We start from the raw sequence: 24,577 nt of genomic DNA, 5'->3' as shown, positions 1-24,577 counted from the left end.
CATATACTCGTAACATGAAGCATCACATAATGAGTGACACAGGAATATATCACATCATCTCGTGATATAGATATCACATAACACGTGATATCAGTATCACATAACACGTGATACCTTGGATATAAAATACTTAAGAATGTTGAATTCCCTTATATCCAGGTTATGGCATGTGCACTGACATAACGTCACATAATGTCCACCCTAACATATCATGGCACATCCATGAGTCAAAGTGATATCAAGTCAGCATGATATCAACATTACAAGATCGTCACCTCATAATGTTTAATACAAGTGTTCATAGTCTAAAATATCGTCACCTTTTAGAATTGTACACAGGGGGTGGAGCCCATAAGGTCATAACATGACAAAAGAAGTTTACACATTAAACATCTCATATATTAGTACAGATTACAAAAATTGATTATAACTCAATCATACCAAGACCTTTTCTGAAGTGTTCAACTTTTACTCTGGCTAGAGGTTTGGTCAGTATGTTTGCTGTCTGGTCTCCTGTACTGATGTATTGTAACTGAATCACATTTCTATCCACCATATCTCTCACATAGTGATAGGGGATTTCAATGTGTTTGGATCTATCATGAAATACAGGGTTTACGGAGAGTTTTATACAATTCTGATTGTCACAATGAATTATAGTAGGCTTCATTGGTCCTCAGAATAATCCCACAAGTAACTTCCGTAGCCATACAGCTTCTCGTGCAGCCATGGAAGCTGCGATATATTCAGCCAATGTAGAGCTCTGAGCTATTGAAGACTGTTTTTTGCTAATCCAAGATATCATGGCTGAACCCAAGCTGAAGCAGCACCCTAAGGTGCTTTTCCTGTCAGTCACACTTCCAGCCCAATCTGAATCAGTGAACCCGCGTAGATTCAAATCAATATTCTCATACTTGAGTCCATAGTTGAGAGTGCCTTGAAGGTATCTCATTATATGTTTTACTGCCATAAGATGAATCTCCTTAGGTTCACACATGAATTGACTCAAGGCATTTATTGGATAACAAATATCAGGTCTATTATTGACTAGATACATTAATGATCCAATCATCTATCTGTAGAGTGTAGGATCTACCAATGGGGAATCTGTTGCTGCCTCCTTCAGTTTCTGAAGATTAGTTTCCATGGGAGAAGTCATTGGTCTGTAGTTCATCATGCCAAATCTCTTCAATATGTCTAAGGTGTACTTCCCTTGATCAAGCACAATATGGTCAGAGTTTTGCCAAACTTCCAATCCAAGGAAGTAATGTAGAAGGCCTAGATCCTTCATATCAAACTCCTTCTCAAGGTCTTTCTTACATTGATCAATAAGGTGACTTTCTCCTATAATCAAAAGATCATCAACATACAAGATCAATATCAATATCTCACCTTTGATTTGTTTGAAGTATAGATTTGGATCTGCGTCATTCTTTGAGAATCCTAATCCCATGAGGTAGCTGTCAATTCTTTCATACCAGGCCTTGGGGGCTTGTTTTAGTCCATATAGGGCTTTCTTTAATCTGCACACGTGATTCTGCATTGTGAATCTCAAACCCTTATGGCTGCTCTAAGTAGACTTCCTCCTCAATTTTCCCATTCAGGAAAGCAGTTTTTACATCCATCTGATGGACTTTCCATCCTTTGGCTGCTGCAATGGCTAGTACTGCTCTGACTGAGGTGTATCTAGCAACTGGAGCAAAAGTCTCATAATAGTCAATTCCCTCCTTTTGTGAGAACCCTCTAGCTACAAATCTGGCTTTATGTTTCTCTATGCTACCATCTGCAACACGTTTGATTTTGAATAGCCACTTGGATGAAACAACAAATTTTCTTTTTGGTCTAGGAACAATTTCCCAAACATCATTGTTTAAGATGGATTGATATTCCTCTGACATGGCATCTTTCCATATTTGGTGTTTGAGTGCTTCTGATACATTAGAAGGTTCTAATTTGGAGAGATTATTCATTAGGGCTACATAGCTAGTGAATCTTTGGGGCCTCTTACTTTCTCTAAAGGTCCTTGAAGGAGCTACGAAATTCCTTGCATCTTCCATTGTTTTGTGAACCCATAGTGGTATTTTATTAGGGTTTTCCTGGTGTGGAATCTAAACTTCATTCTCATTCTCTTCTGAATACTTCCTCTGAACCTCAAGAACAGGATCCTTTTCTAGGTCTGAAGATGGAACATAAGTCTCTGACTCAATAGAGTATCTAGCCCTTTTGAAGGCTATGTCTTCTTCAAGTATTACATCTCTACTGAGTTCAATATTACTATGTCCAGGTACAAATATTCTATAGGCTTTAGAAGTTTCACTATACCCAACAAAGATTCCTTTTCTTTCAGAAGGTTCTAGTTTTGTTCTTTTCTCTTTAGGTATATGAATATAAACAGGGCATCCGAATATCCTAAAGTGAGTGATATTAGGTTTTATACCTGTGAAAACTTCTTCAGGGGTTTTATCTTCAATGTGGGAGTGAAGGCATCTATTTTGTATGTATACAGCAGTGTTGGAGGCTTCTGCCCAAAGATGAGTTTCAAAGTTTTGGTCAAGGAGCATGGCTTTGGTTGCCTCTACAATGGTTCTATTTTTTCTCTTAGCAACCCCATTTTGTTGAGGGTTGTAGGGGACAGTGAACTCCCTCTTTATCCCAACATCTTTACAAAATTCTCTAAAGATGTCTGAGGTGTATTCCCTCCCATTATCAGTCCTTAAGGTTTTTATTTTCCTTTCGGAAGAGTTTTCATAGAGGGATTTGAATTCCTCAAATCTCTTAAGAATCTCTTCCGATTATTTACGTTTAAGAAAATAGATCTAGGTCTTCCTGGAGAAGTCATCAATGAATATTACATAGTGAAGGAACCCCCCTAATGATGGTACAGACATTGGCCCACATAGGTCAGAGTGAACTAGCTCTAAAACATTACTTGTTTTCCTAGAACTATTCTGAAAGGAACTCTTAGTATTTTTGCCTAGGGCACACCCCTTACATGTACCAGAATGGTATTGTTTTAACTTAGGCAAACCAGTTACTAATTTTTCCATTGAACATAAAGCATGAAAGTTTAAATGACCTAATCTTCTATGCCAAATTTTATTTGAATCTGTAATCTCATGAAGTAGGGCTAGGTTAGATTTAGTACATACCTCGTATAAATAGTCTTTTCTTTGTCCTAGGGTTGTAGCCTTCTTGAAGAAAGAGTTTTGTGGCCATACTAGAACTTTACCATTCATGAATGTTATTCTATACCCATCATCTTCAAGTGCGGATATGGAGATTAAGTTCCTCTTGATGCCAGGAACATATAGGACTCCAGTGAGTTGCAGAGACATGCGTGTCTTCAGCTTAATGGTGCAGGTACCGACGCCTTTCATTGGATGTGCAGAGTCATCACCAATGGTTACTTCCTCATCAGTTTCTTCTGCCATGGAATCCAGTAATTCTCTATACCCAGTGATGTGTCTTGAAGACCCACTGTCAATGATCCAGGTGTTAGATTTATTGGACACTTGACTAGAGAGAGCAGAGTAGAATACATGCTTCTCGGAGTCATATTCTTCCCCTTTAAATTTTGCAAATGTAGCTTGTTGTTTGATTCTATCTGGACATCTTGCTGCATAGTGTCCATATTGATCACACCTAAAGCACTGAATGTGAGAGTTGCCTCTTTTAGATGACCTTTTGTCATGTCGGTTCTTTCTCTTCTTGAAGTGTTTCTTCTTGTTTTTCTTGTTGGAGTTGGTATTTACAACATGGAGATCTTCATCTATATTCTTTTGTTTGATCCCCTTCTTATTTAGCCTTGACTCTTCTTGAAGACAATCTCCTCGTAGCCTATCAAATTTTGGATATTTATCTCTTGCACTGATGCCTTGGACGAATGTCTCCCATTTACTAGGCAACCCATCTAGAGCAATGAGCGTTAGCTCTTTGCTCTGGATCTCATATCCAAGCGTTGCCAGTTCATCGCTTAGGGCTGATATCCGCATAAAGTATGCATTGATTGAATCCCCTTTGTTCATGCTTATATGATTTATTTCTCTTTTTAGAGCCAGGGTTCTACTTGCATTTTTTATTTCAAATGCACTTTCGAGTGATTTGAAAATATGATAGGCAGTTTCATGTTTTGTTATTATTGGCATGATGTGATTTCTTACTCCATCGACTATGATCTTCATAGCTTTTTCATTTCCCTCGACCCATGATGATTTGTTAGGTTCATCCTCTGGTTCTTCAGATTCAATTTTAATAAATGATTCAACCTTGTTTTCTTTTATAATCATTTTAATTCTGAACTTCCATGCTGAGAAATTGTCGTCTCCTTCAAGTCTGTCCTCAAATCTGATAGCGTTAGCCATGGGAAATATGATGTTTATATCTTAGGTTTGAACTTCTCAAATTTGAATGCCTCAGGTTCGATCAGCGTGGCTCTGATACCATGTAAATGATATTCAAATTTATGTTCAAGTGTGAATTTATATATGTTATTATTTCTTTACTAATATTTTCTGTTTCTTATGTCATAGATTTCTGAAGATTACATTAATTATTTCGATGCATCCTCAGCACTTCGTTTGCATATACTTATAGTTCTATGCTTCACCAATCAAGGCATACCTTGATCGGTCATGTCTTTTAGACATGCCCTTGATCGGTGCATAGACACCGTTTCAATTAATATTACCACTTATCATATGTTAATGCCAATAACTATCGGTCACGTCATTTCTCTTTATTGTGAGTTATACCGATAGCTATCGGTCACGTTATTTAACACGCCGATAACTATTAATGATCGGGGCAACATGAAGTTATATAGTTACCCGATAAATGATCGGGATAAGTTAACAAATAAATGATCGGTATTAACATGCATTTTAGAATGATACTATTATAGTTATCATATGATAGCATTAATCGATGCTAACATATGATAGCTATGGTAGTTATAATTCTGGTCTGATCACAACATGAGTAATATTATCGATTATGCATATGAGATTGTTATAACAAGTTCATTTATTTAATCATGAGGTCTATACTTAAATTGTAGTTATATCGATAAGGTAGATGATTGAATGAGAGATAAATGAAGTCTCTCATTCAATCATTTATCTTACCGAAGCTACTAAGTTTCAACACTCTTGAACCATTGGACAGAGCTCCATCAAGTTGTCTCATAATTCTCAGAAGGTTATGATTCCCAAGATCCACAAACTCCCAAGCTAATTAGGCAACAATCCATTCCGACCTTTGTCTATGTTGTCTTTCTATCTATCTCCAGAGAACTAGACTTCTTTAATATGCATAAAAAATAACTTCTTCACCATTGTCAGCATTTGGATGATCTTTAACAATGGCTAGTTAAAAGTCATTTAACATTTTAAGAGCTGCACCAAAATTTAAGCGTAACATCAATAATCTTGCACACTGAAAATTAAAATTGAAATTTGAATTTAATAAATGCAAATACAAAAATTCAAATATCTAATGGTGATGGTATCTTAAAAGGACATTGACTATAATAAGAGCTTACGTTTCATACGACAAATGAAAATCAGAAAACCTAACAATTATAAGACTTTTTGAGCCACATCTGAAACTGTCATAACCCCTTCTGGACATTTGGATTATTGTGATTAAATAAATACGATAATTAAAACATTTATTAATTAACATTTAATAATATTGGAAAATCGTCTCATTTATGAGACTTCACGATTTTCCTCTAATATATAATTATTAATGTTTATTATTTGTTATGATTATTATTTATGTTATATATGATCATTATTTATTAATAACAAATAAAATTTAATATAAAATTTATATTGCTTAATATTAAATAATAATAATATAAGTAATATAAATAAATAATAATAATAAAATAAATACCCGGTGAGTGCATATGAGTAAAGATAACTAGGATACATGAACGATATGCCAAATTGATATCAACAAAGAAGAACGAGCGGTTATAAGACATATCTTACATAAGGGGTTTGAAGCACCGACTAAATAATGAGACAAAGACTTAAGCATCAAACAATCGGTTAGTTATGTCCATCAATGTTAACAAACTACCCTCCGTACACAATCGATAAGACTAAATCTCGATTAGTCTAAGAAGATATCCAATATGGTACGATATGCAGCAATCACATAACAGCGGTTTGTTAATGGGCAATACAGATTACAATTAATCATCAAAGTAGCAATGAAGATAGATCAACTGTGTTAATATCATAGACGCAGCAAATAGAATGAATGTGTGTTAATGCAGCAATCATGATAATCATTATCGTCAGTATACATAAGCCATGAATTAAGATACCAAAGACAGCGATTATAATCACAAGCAACAACAATGATTACTATCAAGGCAGATCGAATAAGACAAGATAACATATGCGATAATCATAAGATAAGATTGGTTAAGAATGCAAGTCTAATCAATAACCAAAATGGTAACAAAGTGGTGTGATTAGTAAATGAATGAAAATAAGGCATGTCTTTTGGCAACGTAACTTATCATTCCCAAAACAAGATATAAGAAAGCATTCACAATCATTCCCAACATCATCGTAGAAGTTTGTATCTTATTTTATAATCCAGATTGGATCGCTCTTGGGGAGCAAATGCCATAGGCACAATATCGGGTGCACAAGCTAGATCATTTCATATCAGAGACAGCCCCTAATGTTGCAAGCATTCAAATTACCATCAGGCAAAGCAACCTGATCACTATCCGGTGATATCGGAACCATTATCTGCCTATATTATCGATAAATCAGACAGAGCAGCCCAACGCAAGGAGCAGTGAAGACAAGTGATTGCATAAATTAAAGAATCATTCAGAGACAGCCGCCTCTTGCCTGAAGATATTACATAATTGCATGAACATCTCGGTATACATCGGACATAGCAATGTAATTGTCTCATAAAGGCAAACAATCCTAAAACGGGACATTACAAATTTAGAGAACCTCATTTGAGAGGGGGAATAATTTGGAAATGAGAAGTGCAGATCTGATTTAAATGATAAGTGTAGATCTGATTATGAGAGGTTGTGTCCCTTTCAAAGGGCAGAAATAATGAAGAGTTGCACTCTATCAAAGAGAATGGTGAAAGGGTGTGTCTCTTGCCAAAGGGCATACATGATGAAGAGGTGTGACCTCTCCCTCACATTGAGAGATATAAAGGAAAGGAATCAAAAGCATCTAGTAAGAGCACCATGGATCAGATCAGATCAGAACTGTTATTAAGTTACAGGCAGTAACATCCTTGTTCTTGGTGGTATACATGGGGATGTGTTTAGTAATTATCCTTAATATTAAGTATATGAAGCCCAATAATGTTCTTATGCAGAATTAATAGTAATACTAATATGGACTGCAATATGTATAGTAGTCATACTTAATTTCATATACGTATTCATAATACATAAGAAATATATATACTTATAGTCTAAATCATGTTATTACTTTCCGTATTTAAGAAGATGGGATTGAGATGTTCCAAAGAGGGGCAGTCTAAATCCAAGCAATAGGTTAAGTCCCAAGATAAGGTGGCGATCAGCAACCAATAAGCCTTGAGGGTATAGACCCAAGATAGGTAAGGGCTTGGATCTGTAAACTTTGAGGGAACCTATTGTAGTTGGTCCCTAAGCGCTTTGGTAACATATGTAAACCCTTCTCCCTTAAAACTGAAGTAGTAGTAGGGTTTGATATCTATATTAAGAACTATGTGTATGCGGGAAAAGTGGGCTGATAAAACTTAATATGTGAAAATATGACTAAATGACTTGTCCACACACACACACAGGACTTCTTGATGCAAGCTATGGAGTAATGAAGTATTACTCAGCTTCCCAAGGTGGGTCCCATGGTTCTCTATCTCACAATGTCCCTCAAACCAATGTTTTTGCTCTCAGATCACTGAGCAAAATGGTTTAGGGATGGCAAATGCAAGAACGAGGGATGTTTTGATAGTTTTCAGTATGAAAGGTATGCTAAGCTATGTATGATTTTAAAATGCAATAAACTAAATGATAAGATGACAAGATTAGTATGAATACTGTCCTAGCATACTATATTTAGTCTATGATTGAGCTAAAATGATAAAGAAATTATTCTAAACATGCATATTTAGTCTAATTCCTGATTTAAAGAGAGGCTAAATGATGAACATATATGAAATGAGAAAGCTTGAATGTATTTGAGCATAAGTGTGATGCTACAAATTTAAAGGATGATTGTTAAAAATGGAGGAATGAGAGCTCTATTTATAGCAAGAATAGGGCAATGGATGGTCAAGATTGAATGGTTTAATCAAGGGTTGAGTTTGAAAGTTGGGGATCCATGTTTGTAATTGACACCAATGAAATGGTGACAAATGTCAACATAAGGTTGGGTTGAGAAAAGGGGTTGGAGATATTGAATGCCTGAGAAGACCTCATGGTTATCTAGAGGCTAAGGGTCAAGTCTAAGTTAGGATTACCCACTGGATTAAGAGTTAATCCAAGGATAAACCTTTGTGCAAATGATTAAGAGATAATCATGGTCAAAGCATTAAAGGCCTGATGAGACCCTTGGGTTGGATGAAGGTTGAGTCAAAACAAATGTTTTAACCATGTAGGAGGGTTTGAGTTAACCATTAATGGTTATTGGAGATTTTGGGGATTAAGTGGTTGAAAGTTGGAAGCCTTTAATGGTTATCAAAGACTTTGAGGAATTAAGTGGTTGAAGGTTGAAAGCCTTTAATGGTTATCAAAGACTTTGAGGTTTTGAGAAGTGACTTCCCTTTGCTTAGGGATGTGACAAAGTTTAGAGGAGGGGTTAGGTTAATTAGAAGCGAATAGAAGATTCTAGAAGGGATTAGAAAGGGGTTTGGGATTTTGCAAGTGGATGGAGGGATAATAGGATTTAATAAAGTATTTCATTCAATTTGGTTGCAATTTGGGGAAATTAAATAAATTAGATTTATTCAATTTAAGATAACTATTTAATTAAATTTGAATTTAATTAAAAGTGGATAGGGGGGATTTAATTGAATAAAATGATTTATTCATTAAATGGGTATAGTGAATTTTATTTAAATAAATTGAGTAATTTATTTAATAAAATAGAAGAATGTGGATAATTTAATTAAATTGGATTTAATCAAATAGAGAAATGAACATAAAATATTCATTTAGGAATATGGTCATTTTTATACGTCTACATTTTGCCCCTCTTTGAAGTGAAGTGTGTGCACATGTTATTTCAAAGAAAATGATGCTTTATCATGATTTATGATTAAATGCAATTTTTGTGTCGCTCTTATGATTTGCCAGTCGTGCCCCAGATTCGATATTTTGATGGTGATGCCCCAGATTCGATATTTTGATGGTGATACCAGATTTGATTTGATGTGTGATGAGTTGCGTACCTTGTTTCAAGTTCAATGTGTGAAGCCTGATTTGTGTTACAAGCTGATATGGGTTGGAAACTTGAGTTGTGTTACAAGCTGATATGGGTGGGAAACTTGAGTTGTTTTACAAGTTTATGTGATTGTGGAATCTTGAGTTGTGTTACAAGTTTTGATATGGTTTTTGATAACTTGAGTTGTTTTACAAGTTGATATGAAATGATAGGATTTTGAACTTGATGTAGATGAGCAAATTGTTTCATGTTGTTGATGTGAGTTTGATTTTGATAGCTTTGTTTTGATGTGGAAACTGATATTGGATTTGATGTTGAGATTTGATATGATAATGCCCCCTCGGGAGATCGTTCGTGCACACAAAGCATGAATGATCTCTCGAAAGAAGAAGAATGTTGTTTGAAAGATAGAAGAGTAGATAGTGATGGCATGCATGGGTTTGATAAGATTGATTAGATTGATTGGATTGAGATTAAGATTGATTTCAGGTATGACACCTCCTGTATAAGACATGGATCATCGAGTGTCTGGTTTCAGGAATGATACCGCCTGTATAAGATATGGATGATTGAGCATCTAGTTTCAGGAATGATACTGCCTGTATAAGACATGGATGATCGAGTGTCTGGTTTCAGGAACGATATATCGTGTATAAGACCGATCAAAAGGCCTGGTTTCAGGAATGATATATCTTGTATAAGAGCTGATCAAAACATTTAGTTTTAGGAACAATATATCTTGTATAAGAGCTGATCAAAACATCTGGTTGCAGGAAAGATACATCCTGTATAAGACATGATAGAAGATAGTTTGGAAGAATGATAGAAGATAGTTTGGAAGAATGATGAAGATAGTTTAGAAGAATGATAGAAGATAGTTTGGAAGAATGATTGAGATATGAAAGTGAAGAAAGATTCCATGATGATGTGATAGATATGCATGTGAGGGATGCAATTATGAATGATGAATGATATTGTGAAAATGAGATGTATGATATGATATGCAACTAATTGTAAAATGATATGCAACTATGTGTAAAATGATATGCAACTATGTTTTTGGTAGCATCCTCATTCTGCATTTGCCATCCGATATAGCCATTTGTTTGCTTTCTTTGTAGATATCATCATTGAGCATTGATTTGTTTAGGATATGTTGAAAATTTATACAAGCACAATGGTATAATTGAACCATAATGACCTGAGAAAAATTTACATGATATTTGATTTTGCAGGATAGCACAAGCGTCAAGGTATAATTGAACTGGGACGACCTGAGTGCGTATTGCATAAACATACAAGAGTTAACCTTTGTCCCATACAAATTCGAAATGTCCTCAGTGATATGCCACCTGATTTCTTCATAGGACAAATTTGCATGGTAAAAGACTTCACTCACAGATAGAAGACAAATAAAACATCACATTCCTTCCTTGCTTCTCTAGTCGTAAGACATCCTTGAGTCACTTAGGAGATATGATAAGTAAAAATTAACAACCATAAGTAAGCATGCATGCTATTTGTAATGTATTCTTGTCAATTAAAACATCTTGCAAATAGATCTTTGTTTAGTTGAAATCAGTTCAAGTCTGTGATGTTTAGCCTTCTCGCATTGTCGTTTGGCATTTGTTGGTTGTTTTGATCCTTGTTGTCTTGCTACGTTTTTGGTCTGATGTTGAAAACCCTGAAGGCGAGATGCCCCCAGCGAGGCCAGGATTTTGCCCCTTGCTGTTGATACTAATTTGATATGGATATGTATACTGATCACCAAGCCATGGTGGGATATTATTTGGATAATTGTGTCAGATAAACCAAGGACAGTGACTACACTAAGTATGTCCAAGATTGATAAGCATTTGTGAATTTCTGGTGATGCCTCAGATGGGTGGATATGATATGTACAATATGATTTGTGAAACATGTATTTCCATCAATTGATAAAGACAAGGTTAACTAGAACAAAACTCAGCAGTCATACTGATTGATGTCATTGTTATGATTTGGTTGATGATTGATAAGAATGTTTGGTTTCAAAGAGTGAGTACCCTGTATAAGACCGATCTGTCTGGTTTCGAGTGTATCTATCGTTGTATAAGACATGTTGATGTTGATGTTGATAGATGGATTGATTATCAAGACTTGATGATTGATAGAAATGTCTGGTTTCAAAGAGTGAGTACCTCGTATAAGACCGATCTGTCTGGTTTCGAGTGTACCTATCCCTGTATAAGACATGTTTGATGTTGATGTTGATTTCGAGTAATGAATTGATTAACAAGACATGTGATAAGTTTGATTGCAGACTTTGAGAGTTTTATTGTTGTTGATCTGATTTGATGGATGGTCCATGTGTTCATGCTTTGATTTTTTTTATTTTGTTGATTTTTAGTTTTTGGATATTTGGATTTTTTGGATTTTTTGGATATTTTGATTTTTTTGAGTTTTTGGATTAGAAGAAAGATGTATTTGGTTGCCCCAATGTATATCAAGACAAGGAATGGATGAATGGATGATTGAACCATTGAGGTGGAAATAGATTTGTTGTCCATAGTTTTGATCAAGATCAAGGATGAAAAAGGGGATATGGATAGAGATAGGATATAGATAGCACTGGATGATGGAAGCAATGAATAGATAGGATAGATAGATATGAATTAGAGTGAAGCAAGATTGTAGAAAGAATTGGATGATAGAAGAAATGAATAGATAGGATATGGATGAGGTGAAGCAAGATTGTAGAAAGAATTGGATGATAGAAGATATGAATAGATAGGATAAGGGATATGGATTAGAGTGAAGTAAGATTATAGATAATGATGAAGTTAGATAGGGTAATGGATATTGGAGGAAGGATAATGGGAGATATGGTAGGAAGAATAGAGTGGATGAACTTTACCCCCAAGCATAGAGGTTTTCATTTGCAAAGAGGTGATATGTAAGATTGTCACAACATTTAGCATCATCTGAATAAGTGTTCTTGAACTTTTCAAAGATAGAGACCCAACCCACACTTAGAACCTTCGGAAAATTTCAACTGAACATTTCGAGCAACTAGGAAGCAGACTCAAAAGGGAATAAGAATCCCAAATTGGATCAAGGTACTTAATCTTTGATTACCCATGTGTGTGCAAGTGGGTTCATTCTGGCTCATATGATCATTGTAATCTTCAGAATCCAACAAGGCTAGCTACATGAGTTACCTTGACTTCAAAAGCATCCTGGATAGAGCCTCGTTGCCAGCGAGCGTCCATAGCCCCGACGAGGTTATCATTGTAATCTCACAAATATTGCTCCATTGCCAGCCAGGCGTCCATAGCCCCGATGGAGTTACTTGCATGTTCCCATAGCCAATCATTATGATATTGGATTTGATTGCATTTTGCTTTTCTTGATATTCATTTTCTTGCTCATGCTTTTGATATTTTTTTTTTTTTTTTTTTCTTGCATTGGCTTGTAAGTGATGAAACTTACATGGGTGTGATAATTACAGTGGCGCTGAAGCAAGATTTTAGATTTTTCACTAGCCATGTCTTCAATTTAAGAGATCACAATGATTTGGAGCAATCAATTAAGTGTATGAGATATAGTAATCAAAAGATGTTGGTACCAAGATACGATAAGTGGTTCTTTTCTGGATTGAGTGTGTATCCCAACCAAAAGAAAATGTTAAAGAGGAACAAACTCGGATTCTGAAGCATTTCATGAATAGATATCTAGGAAAAGGACTGAACATGAGATTCGAGCATGGGCAAGTATGTGACAAAATGACACAAACACCTATCTCACAGATGAAAGATTTTATGCGAAGGATTGAATGAAAGGGATGGAAGGATAGAAAAGAGGTGTTGGATAATAGATAGAATGTTTGAAGATTTGTGCAAGGATAGATAGAAATGTTTTTAGGATGAGTGTTGGTACTTGAGAAGTGATGAAGAGATGGAGGAAAATTGAATTTTGGGACAGAAGGACCCAAAATAGATAGAGAAAATGATAGAAGAATAGTTTTGGAAAGATGTTTAGATAGAGGGTTGAAATAATTTCAAAGATGTGCTCCTCGTTGATCTTTCTTATGGATCATTTGAGGTGATGGATTGGTGGATGGAGGGAGGTAAGGACCCAAGATGGATGAAAGGGATGGAGAGTTTGATTGTGGAATGAAAGGACCTAAGATAGATTTAGAAGAAGAAGAGTTTGTTTTTGGATTGAAAGGACCTAAGATAGATTTGGAGGATGAAGAGATTGACTTTGGAATGAAAGGACCTAAGATAGATTTGGAGGATGAAGAGATTCCTTGATCTTGATCTTGACTTGGAGTAGGATCATTTGAGTTTGTGCTTTTCTCTTGATTTTGAATTAGAATAGTGGAGGAGATGGAAGGGATATCATGCTCTTGCTTAGGAGATCGATGTTGAATGGGACTCTGCTCTTGAGATGAAAGAGGGTCATCGTGGATGGAATACCAAAATTTTAGGGGATCATCATAAGATTCTTGATAGGTGGGATCTTGATCGAAGATGGGATCAGATTGGGAGGTCATGATATTGTGATCTTGATTTATGCTAGGACTCATTTCCTTTGACTGAGTTTCCTTTTTCTCGGTTTGATGATGAATGGTCATACGAATGATAAAAGTTGATGTTTTTGATAGTTTGATGTAGAGAAATTTACTCCTGTTGATAAGGGTCCTAGGACTAGGTTGTCTCTTCTCTAACTTAGTTTTATGATGAAGACTTGTTTGTCTCAAAATATGAGGAGTGGTCATACACGAATGATCAATGGTTTCCTTCGATGTTTGGATTGAGATACTTCGTTTAGAAACTTAAGTCTACTTTTATCAAATGAAGGTTTAGATGCCTCCTCACGACAAAGTGTGTCAAATGATATGGATAAAGTCTCCCGATATGGAAACTTGATTTGACAACTTAAGGTTTAAACTTGGTATGTTGTTTTGATAGAATCCTTTAGATGATGAACCTTTTGATCAAGGTGATGATAATACCTGATTTTGATAGGATAAAGTCTTATCTTTGGCTAGTTTTGGATTTGACAACTTTTGTTCTAAGACTGACTTTGTTTGATTTGGAAATGATTTCTCTGGTGTTTTGATTTGATTAAAAGCAGACTTTTGACAGTATGCTCTTGTCTTCAAGGGTTCTTTGTCAAATGCGCTGGATTTGTTTTGGATATAACGTTTGACGTGATGAAGGAATACCTGATGAGATTTGAATAGTTGACGATTGATGTATAAGAACTTGTTTCTTTTGATGAATTTGGAAAAACTAGGTTGTTGTTTCTTCAACGTGATGTTACGATAAAAGTTCTTTCTTCTCAGAATATGAGGATTAGTCATGCATGAGTGATCAATGGTTTCCTTTGATTGGTTTGGATTCAGTTGATTTTGTTTGAAAAATTTCAAATCTTACTTTATCAGAGTAAAGGTTTAGATGCCCCTTCACGACAAAGTGTGTCAAATGATATGGATAGAAGCTTCCCGATATGGAAACTTGATTTGACAATTTGAAAATTTTAAACAAGTGGTGTCTGTGAGATAAAATCCGTAAGATGGTAAAGGATTCTGTTGATACTGATGATGAGGTTTCCGCATTATGATAAGAGAGACATCTTTTATCGCGTGATTCGTTTAGGATTTTACAACTTTTGTTTTGACACAAATTAACTCAAGAAACAGTCTTAACGGTTTGTTTTTGCTATTCTTGTTTGATGAAAATGATGCTGATGAAAAAGGTTTCTGAAAATGTTTCTGAAAATTTTAAAATTCCTCCCGGTTTTGCCCTCTGTTTTTCTGTTTTGATCATACGCTAAGCCAGAGACTAGATGCGCTAAAAAAAATCTCAACGCGCTAGAGAAAAGACTCCATGCGCTATACTGCCCCCTGATACGCGCCAACTGGTTTATTTTTCTTTTGCCTTGGTTCAAAAAGGTCATGCGCCAATATGGGCCACCAATGCGCTAACTGTTAAACCATACGCGCTAAAGTTTGGCTTCCACGCGCTAAGATGATGCTTCAACGCGCTAAACTGTTTTCAAAACGCGCTACTTGAAATTGCTAGAATTGGATTTCTATGAAGCGCTAATGTTAAGACTTAATGCGCTAAGGTGAAGGTTTAATGCGCTAAAAGATGGTCCCCACGCGCTAAGAAGTTGCTCTCACGCGCTAAATTGCTATGATATATTTTGACTTGGTTGTTTTTCTGCGATTTTTGGAATTTTTTAACACTTGTGATTTTGATGGATGATTTCTTTTTGGGTACTCAAGCTTACTATGTCAAATAGATAAATTTTTGATCACTTGGTTTGATATTCCCCTAATCTTGTTGGGTGAAATTCTTTCCTAAAGATAGTTGAAATGTTGATAACCATCTCAAAAGATGTTTTGTTGGATATGGAAATCTTCTCCACTTTATGATTTTTCCTTGTTTGAACAGACTTTTGAGTTTGATTGTTGGATACTTTGCAAGATATTTTAACATTTGTGACAAGAATACATAGCACACATGAAGACAATGATCATCCTAATGCTAAACATTGAGTGTATATTCTTTTGAGGATGTGTTCAAATCTCCAATGTTTTAACAGGTTTGGATACAAATAACACACTTTAGAAAGAATCTTTAATCAAGAGTCATAAATAACATCATAGCTCACTAGTCTCGATATTTCGTCAGCTCAAACAGCCGTGTCACTCCCTAGAGGGCGCCCGTTTTTTTGCCTTTTGCCAGAAATTGACTCAAAGTGAATTGCTTCACAGTTGAGTAGTTATCTTGGGAGATATATGGTGAGTAATCTTGGGGGCGGATTCTTCCCCACCCTTGCACTTTGATGGTATAAATGTCTGGTTACTGACTCGGTTCAAAGCTTCTATTTCTAGGGTTCGTAATCAGGCTTCCCGTTCGGCCGTCAGTGATAAACTCCTTCAAGAGGCTTCCCAACCTTTAGAACAAAGGTTTTACGTATCTCGAGGATACTGGGGGAAGGCTAATCACTGCGCGCAACCGTTGAAAAGGACTTTCGTCACTTTCTACATTTGATTATAGTGGGTTGGAATTCTTGGCGTCAAAGCCGTTCCCCACTTAGGTTGTTCCCTTCACACCGGCCATAAATGGCTTTAAGAGTTGATTCCAACTCCTCGGGAAGGCAGGCCTGCTAAAGGATGTAAATGCTTGAAGTAATGAAAGCTGTAAGAGCGGTCTGGATTTTTGATCACCCAGTTAAGGGGAGAGCATATTCCTTCTACTTTCGAGACAAAGCAATCAAATTGTTTATTTTTAGCCTTTCAATTCAGTGATGTACTAAAATCTATGTGGAGATGTTTCTCCACAAAAACATGGTGTTTATTTTACCTTTTTAAAGCAGTGATTTTCTGATCTATGAAAAGGAATTTTGGTCAACAAAGCAAAGTTTTCGATTTTGCGGTCAACAATAAAATCGTTTTAAAATAAAATTTTCTGCTCCACCTGCAAGAAACTGTTAGAATCCTGCAAAATTGTCACTCCACTAGTTAGAAAATCGGGATTTTGGTGGACTTCCACAAGTCTAGATTTTATTCTGGTTACAATTGTAATTTTCTTGTTCGCTGTCTGTGATGCGCTACAGAAAGGACTGTACGCGCTAAAATAAAACCGTTATGTGCTAAAACAACAACTTAATGCGCTGTACTACGTTCCAGATGTGCTATTCTATGTGTTTGAAGCGCTATTCTGTTTTTTTTTTTTTTTTTTCCGCGCTGAGACCTACAGGAAAGTGAGTAATTTGATGCGCGAACTTTTTAACTTCACGCGCTGGATGATGGTCTACAAGCGCTGAAATATGGACTGGATGCGCTAATTTGTTAGCTTGATGCGCTACTCTGTTTTGTTTCCGCGCTGAAGCCAGCCAGAAAAACTTAATGGAGGTTACGCGCTAATGTTTGAACTGCACGCGCTAGATGATGGTCTCCACGCGCTGAACAGTGGATCGGATGCGCTACTCTGTTTACTGGATGCGCTAAACAGTGAACTGAAAGCGCTACTTCATTTTTCCCTCGTGCCTGCAAAAATGGTTAGTTTCAAAAACCGATTTGTTATTTGGGGTCAGGCCCCACGGTGGGCGCCAGAAATGTATGCGGGAAAAGTGGGCTGATAAAACTTAATATGTGAAAATATGACTAAATGACTTGTCCACACACACACACAGGACTTCTTGATGCAAGCTATGGAGTAATGAAGTATTACTCAGCTTCCCAAGGTGGGTCCCATGGTTCTCTATCTCACAATGTCCCTCAAACCAATGTTTTTGCTCTCAGATCACTGAGCAAAATGGTTTAGGGATGGCAAATGCAAGAACGAGGGATGTTTTGATAGTTTTCAGTATGAAAGGTATGCTAAGCTATGTATGATTTTAAAATGCAATAAACTAAATGATAAGATGACAAGATTAGTATGAATACTGTCCTAGCATACTATATTTAGTCTATGATTGAGCTAAAATGATAAAGAAATTATTCTAAACATGCATATTTAGTCTAATTCCTGATTTAAAGAGAGGCTAAATGATGAACATATATGAAATGAGAAAGCTTGAATGTATTTGAGCATAAGTGTGATGCTACAAATTTAAAGGATGATTGTTAAAAATGGAGGAATGAGAGCTCTATTTATAGCAAGAATAGGGCAATGGATGGTCAAGATTGAATGGTTTAATCAAGGGTTGAGTTTGAAAGTTGGGGATCCATGTTTGTAATTGGCACCAATGAAATGGTGACAAATGTCAACATAAGGCTGGGTTGAGAAAAGGGGTTGGAGACATTGAATGCCTGAGAAGACCTCATGGTTATCTAGAGGCTAAGGGTCAAGTCTAAGTTAGGATTACCCACTGGATTAAGAGTTAATCCAAGGATAAACCTTTGTGCAAATGATTAAGAGATAATCATGGTCAAAGCATTAAAGGCCTGATGAGACCCTTGGGTTGGATGAAGGTTGAGTCAAAACAAATGTTTTAACCATGTAGGAGGGTTTGAGTTAACCATTAATGGTTATTGGAGATTTTGGGGATTAAGTGGTTGAAAGTTGGAAGCCTTTAATGGTTATCAAAGACTTTGAGGAATTAAGTGGTTGAAGGTTGAAAGCCTTTAATGGTTATCAAAGACTTTGAGGTTTTGAGAAGTGACTTCCCTTTGCTTAGGGATGTGACAAAGTTTAGAGGAGGTGTTAGGTTAATTAGAAGCGGATAGAAGATTCTAGAAGGGATTAGAAAGGGGTTTGGGATTTTGCAAGTGGATGGAGGGATAATAGGATTTAATAAAGTATTTCATTCAATTTGGTTGCAATTTGGGGAAATTAAATAAATTAGATTTATTCAATTTAAGATAACTATTTAATTAAATTTGAATTTAATTAAAAGTGGATAGGGGGGATTTAATTGAATAAAATGATTTATTCATTAAATGGGTATAGTGAATTTTATTAAAATAAATTGAGTAATTTACTTAATAAAATAGAAGAATGTGGATAATTTAATTAAATTGGATTTAATCAAATAGAGAAATGAACATAAAATATTCATTTAGGAATATGGTCATTTTTATACGTCTACACTATGAATAATGAAATTAATCAGCTAATGAGGAAAATAGACAAGCACTTGTTAATAACCTATTGAAGAAAATCTATCAGTTTTAGTATATTTAAATAGATCAGGTAGGGGACATTATAGAAACGCTAAGCTGGAAGCATGGAGCTGCAAGCTTAATACTCAGAGTTATCTGAAGCTCATTCTAATTTGATGTTGTGTTTTTGTCATTTACAGCTCAACAGTGTAGGAATATCCAGGCATCCTTAGGATGTTTGGAGGATGTCCCAAGTACTTGATGGTAAAGTACCTGGATGTCCCCCAATTGTGTCTGGGAGTTCTGCAGTTTGTGTCCACAAAATCTTTTATAAAATAAGGGAAACGTTCTAAGTACAGGCTTCTTAGGAGCTGAAACTTTCCAGTTATCCTATGCATAAAGCCAAGGAAGTGATTCCTCCCCCATGCACAAGTTCCTGAATGGCTTGGGATGTGTACCTTTGGAACACTGAATATTATAGAAATCTCAATGTCTCACAGGTTCTCCCTATATAATATGCACAATTGTTACAAGTTTGTTTAATTCAATAATGCATTTTAGATACCTAAGATTTGTCATGAAGTCTAAAAATGTGGACCAAATAAATGAATGCTTTGAATGTCATATCCCCTCCTGGATCGTTATATATATACAGAGAAAAAAGAGAGAGACCCTAAATGAAGGAATTATTATTATTAATTAATATAATAATTACCAATGAATGATTATTTAAAATTCATTAATTAAATATTATTTATGAACATGATTTAAATATTATATATTATCAACATAATATATATATTCAATAATAAATAGTAATACAATTAAAATACAAAAGAGGAAAAAAATAATAAAAATAATAATAAAATATAATATAAATGAGTCCGAGATTATGAGTTAAATACAACTCTCGGCTATATCATTACGTGGGCATGAAGAATAAAAAAGAGTGTCTCTATTCCACTCTTTTGTCACTAACCTCAGAAGTGATGATGCCAACCTTCGTTGATAGAATACCGTACTTTAGAGAGAGAACAAGGCAACAAAAGTAATATAGGTGCGGGCCAATGATTTGGAGATTGTAAGATGACACATATCGATTAAAATGATATCTTATGAAGAAACTTGACAACGATGAAATAAAACGGAAGTGAATATATGGAAACAAATGAAGTGAGACTGCTTCCTATAATTAGAACATGAACACCATGACACGTAAAGATATCAGTAATTATATTAAGACTGGTCAGAATCGATGAAGGAGCATTCATTATAAGCAACATACATACCACTGGCATCTCCATCCCAGAGATTGACTACGGCATTCAACTTTCGAGCATTGTTTAGGGGTGAAAGATCGGTAGACCGTTTGATTGACAAGACAATAATTATTAGTCAACCGATAATTGAAAGGGATAAATAGCAACCGATATTATGGTCAACATTGTTATGGCGATGATAATTACGTTATCAATGGTTACAATAGTTAATATCGGGTATATGTAGAAGCCACGATTAGTGAGGTAAGGATAGTCATGAAAAGGTGCGATTAGTGAAGGAAGAGGAGTTGTTGATGAATAGTCATGACAAGGGTAACTTTTTACTCCATTTTGCAAGATATATATGGAGATCTAGTTCATTCTAGGAAGGGGAGGGAGGAAGCAAAAAGGTATTATCTGCAGCACCAATAAGAGCAGATCAGAACTGTTATTAAGTAACCAGCAGTAACATCCCTTTTCTAGGTGGTATGCTTAATATATGTAGCCCGATAATGTTGTAGGCAGAATTTAATAATAATAGTATTAACATAAGTCTACAACAATATAGTAATACTAATATAAAGGCATTCACATAATGTGGCAGACCAGATCTGACGCATGTCAGATTTGTCTGCCATCACAACCATTAGGTAGAATAAAGGATCAATGCTTTGGTAAATCGCAGTGCTAGTCATTTATATTATAGGAAATATAATTGATTTATATATATATGTAGAATTAGTAATTTAAATGAATATAGTTAATAAATATTTTAATATATATATTAACGAATATTAATAATGAATATTTTAATATATATATTAATGAATATTTTAATGCATATATTAATGAATATTAATAATGAATATTTTAATACATATATTGATAAATATAAGTAATGAACATATTAATACATATGTTAATGAATGGTTCTTAGATGTTAATGAATACATATCAATGAATAGTTAGGAATATACGTTAATAAATAAATGTGAATTTTGGGCTAATGGATATTTTCTGAATATATGTTAGGGAATACATGTTAAATTAGGAATATGCAAATATGGATTATGGAATGAAAAATAGTAATAAATTGTAAAATGTATTATAAATATGATTACATGATGGAGGCTATAGGGGGGAAACTCCCTTAGTCTAAAGGAGGGATTATGATAATCCCTAGGGCAGTATATATCCTGAATATCTATATGCATATGTATGGCTTGGCTAATTAAGTTCAACCAAGAAGAGACGGATCTGGCCGGTCCCCTTTGAGGACTTGGATGATGGGATGCATCACCCAAGGCAAGGAATGGACATAGGGTCTTCCTTGGATGGCTTGGGTGTAAGAGGTTACACCCAAGACAGGAATCAAATTAACCTTCGATTTCCTGGATGGCTTGGATGTAAGAAATTACATTCAAGACAGGGGTCGAATTCATCTTCGACTTCCTGGAGGGCTTGGAACCAAAATGGGTTCCAAGAAGGCGAGCTTCACGGACGCCTAAGGACATACTTTCGTATGGCATTCGTATCCTTTTTATTAGATGAGAATTGTGATTATGTAATTAAGTATCTTAAAGTTAGATTGCAATTTAAATTAGTTATATATATATATATGTTGTATTCTAACAATCTATTTTGCAGGACAGTGATCTCTAACTAGTAGGGACACTACATTGAAGAAGAGTATAGTGTAGCTAATCACGGCATCCTCTATTTTGGAATGTAATCACGATATGAGGCTCTGAAAGCACATTTACCCATTTTTGTTGGAATAGTTTAGATGTTCTCTCCACTTACTCTTGCTGACATGGATTCAATGGGAATGAAGAAATCTTCATCAAAATTATTTTACTATCTTGGTAACTTTTAGTTGACATTCGGCAAATTGCCTGTTTTTGACACCATTTATTGTTACATTTTGTTGACATGCCAGCCATCAGGATCCAATGCAGTGACATTGCTCGGATTAATCTGAACGTATTCACGAAAGTGCAGATTACTTCCTTATCCTCACCCTTATACCTGTTAATTCTGCTGACTGTGGTTAAATTGTGTTGTTAATCCTATATTCTACTAAAGCAAATATGCTTTGTTTCTGATAGAATCAATTCTATTTCTTAGTGATAATGCAATCTATCAGCATCAATATTTTTTTGTTGATTCCTGAATTCCAGATCACATGTGGATGATTATCTTCATTTTGCATGCAGAAAAATAACTCTCGAACCTTTTGTAGTTGTGTGAGATGCTCTTATAAATTGGTAATTTAAAAGAGTTTAAAGAACTGTTTAAGATGCTAGCAAATATTGGATCACTTCAGGAAAGGGCTTTGAGCCTTCGCCAAATGTAACATGAAGGCTAGCTTTCTAACATGCCATTCAGATTCCACCAACCTAAAAATTGCATGTGCGTAAGGAAATACAAGAAAGAACATATTAGTTCTAACAAAGATATAACATTATGACCCAATATTCAGGAGAACATCCATCATATTATAACACTTTGTGAGGAGGCCAGCGTTCCTGCAAGGGATGAGCAGGGAAATCTTCTCACATTGTTGAGCCAAGTGCATTTACCAATTATTATTTGTTTTGTGCTCAGCACTTTCCCTTTGGGTCAGAGCTATTTTCTTTTATTTATCTCATGGTAGGGTATGCCTGTATTTTGCTGCGAATTGTTACTTCATGTAAGAATCTGCTTGCAAGATGATATTGCACATTATTAGATTGTGAGATGCTCTTATTAATGTTATTTATTGGATCTTGCAGATTTTGACTACAATAGCTACCATTGATGATCTGAACTATCCAGAAAAGACAGACACATATTATATTGTTAATGCTCCATATGTTTTCTCTGCCTGCTGGAAGGTAATTGGTTGCTCTTCTATGTATCAAAAACCAACAATTTGACATTAAAAAATTACATAGATTCATGGCATGCTTCATTTCAAGGCCGAGTAATTTTTATGCTCATCGTTTGAAACCAAACAACTTTGTTTTCTATGATAAACTTGTTAGCATTTTAATTGACGACTTTCAATATGACACAAAATGGGAAAGATATGTAATAGAACTGTTCTTCAAATTAATAGGGGAAGCTCCTTGTCAGTCTCTTTCATAACCAGAATAATGTTAGTCTCCAAGAATATATATCATCTATACATATGATATGAAGTACCATCAGGACACAAGATACAAATATAAAACATCACTCTAAGTATGTGACATAGAGTATCACCTAACTATGTGATATAGAAGATTCATCATTTCATTATGACAAGATATCACCTGAACACGTGATATCAGTATTGCCTAAACACGCAATACTACGGATAAACATATGAGGATGGTTAAATTCTCATCTTATCCAGGTTGTGATATGTGCACAAACATTTTATACAAATGTTTTACCACAACACCATCATGGCACATCCATGACATACCAGAGATCCAACATGATAATTGGTGTAGAGAATCATAAGATCGTCACCTTATGATGTCTGCATACAAGTGTTCATAATCTGAGAGATCGTCACCTCTTAGATATGAACACAGGGGGTGAAACCCAAAATGTCCCAACATGACAAAAGAAGTTTACACATTAAACATCTTATTTACAAAGCAGATTACCTTTCTATCATACCTAAACCTTTTCTGAAGTGATCAATCTTCACTCTGGAAAGAGGTTTGGTCAGAATGTCTGCAGTTTGATCTCCTGTACAAACATATTCTAATTGAATTACATTCCTATCAACCATATATCGTACATAGTGGTATGGGATCTCAATATGTTTGGACCTGTCATGGAATACTGGATTTACTGAAAGTTTTATGCAGCTCTGATTGTCACAATGAATGATAGTAGGTTTCATAGGTTCTCCAATGTCATGTCCCCTCTTTAGCTTTGTCTAGCAAAGACATGTGAGTCAGCTTATTATGGGGTCTTGTAGGTTGACAGCGATGGATAGAGACTCGGTGTGATTATACAGTGTTTGGGACTTGGTGTTCTGGCAGTAGTTGATCAGTTTGGAGCAGTTCCTTATTTTTAGGAGACGGTTCCTACATTTATGGAGGATATCCCTACTATTTAGGAGGTTATGACCATACCCAGGGTTGGGTCTCCTTGAGATTATTCTTTGGGTTCAGTTTTAGAGGATTTGGGTTTGTTTCTTAGTTTCTAGGAGCATCCCTAGATTTTAGGGGTGAGATTGCCAGTGGATCCTTGATTTCCGACTTCAGTCACAGACAGGTGGCAGGTTGACTTTCTGGTTTGTGGTGTCA

General features: G+C 35.4%; 1 protein-coding gene across 4 annotated transcripts in view; it reads left to right on the top strand.

The window, feature by feature from the left end:
- The window catches only part of LOC131042652 (phosphatidylinositol/phosphatidylcholine transfer protein SFH2), a 266,397-nt gene that overhangs the window by 143,889 nt on the left and 97,931 nt on the right, over window positions 1-24,577 (top strand). For 3 of the 4 annotated variants that reach the window (XM_057975973.2, XM_057975970.2, XM_057975972.2), the window contains one exon: window positions 23,063-23,164. The exons of the other annotated variant lie outside the window; for it this stretch is intronic. In XM_057975973.2, the coding sequence (XP_057831956.2) occupies window positions 23,063-23,164 (102 nt within the window). The remainder of the gene's footprint in view (window positions 1-23,062; window positions 23,165-24,577) is intronic. 4 annotated transcript variants of the gene reach the window in all.

This window comes from Cryptomeria japonica, chromosome 3 (genome assembly GCF_030272615.1).
Source record: "Cryptomeria japonica chromosome 3, Sugi_1.0, whole genome shotgun sequence".
NCBI lineage: Eukaryota > Viridiplantae > Streptophyta > Pinopsida > Cupressales > Cupressaceae > Cryptomeria > Cryptomeria japonica.
Note: the sequence above shows the minus strand (reverse complement) of the source record. Positions and strands in the feature narration are given on the sequence as shown.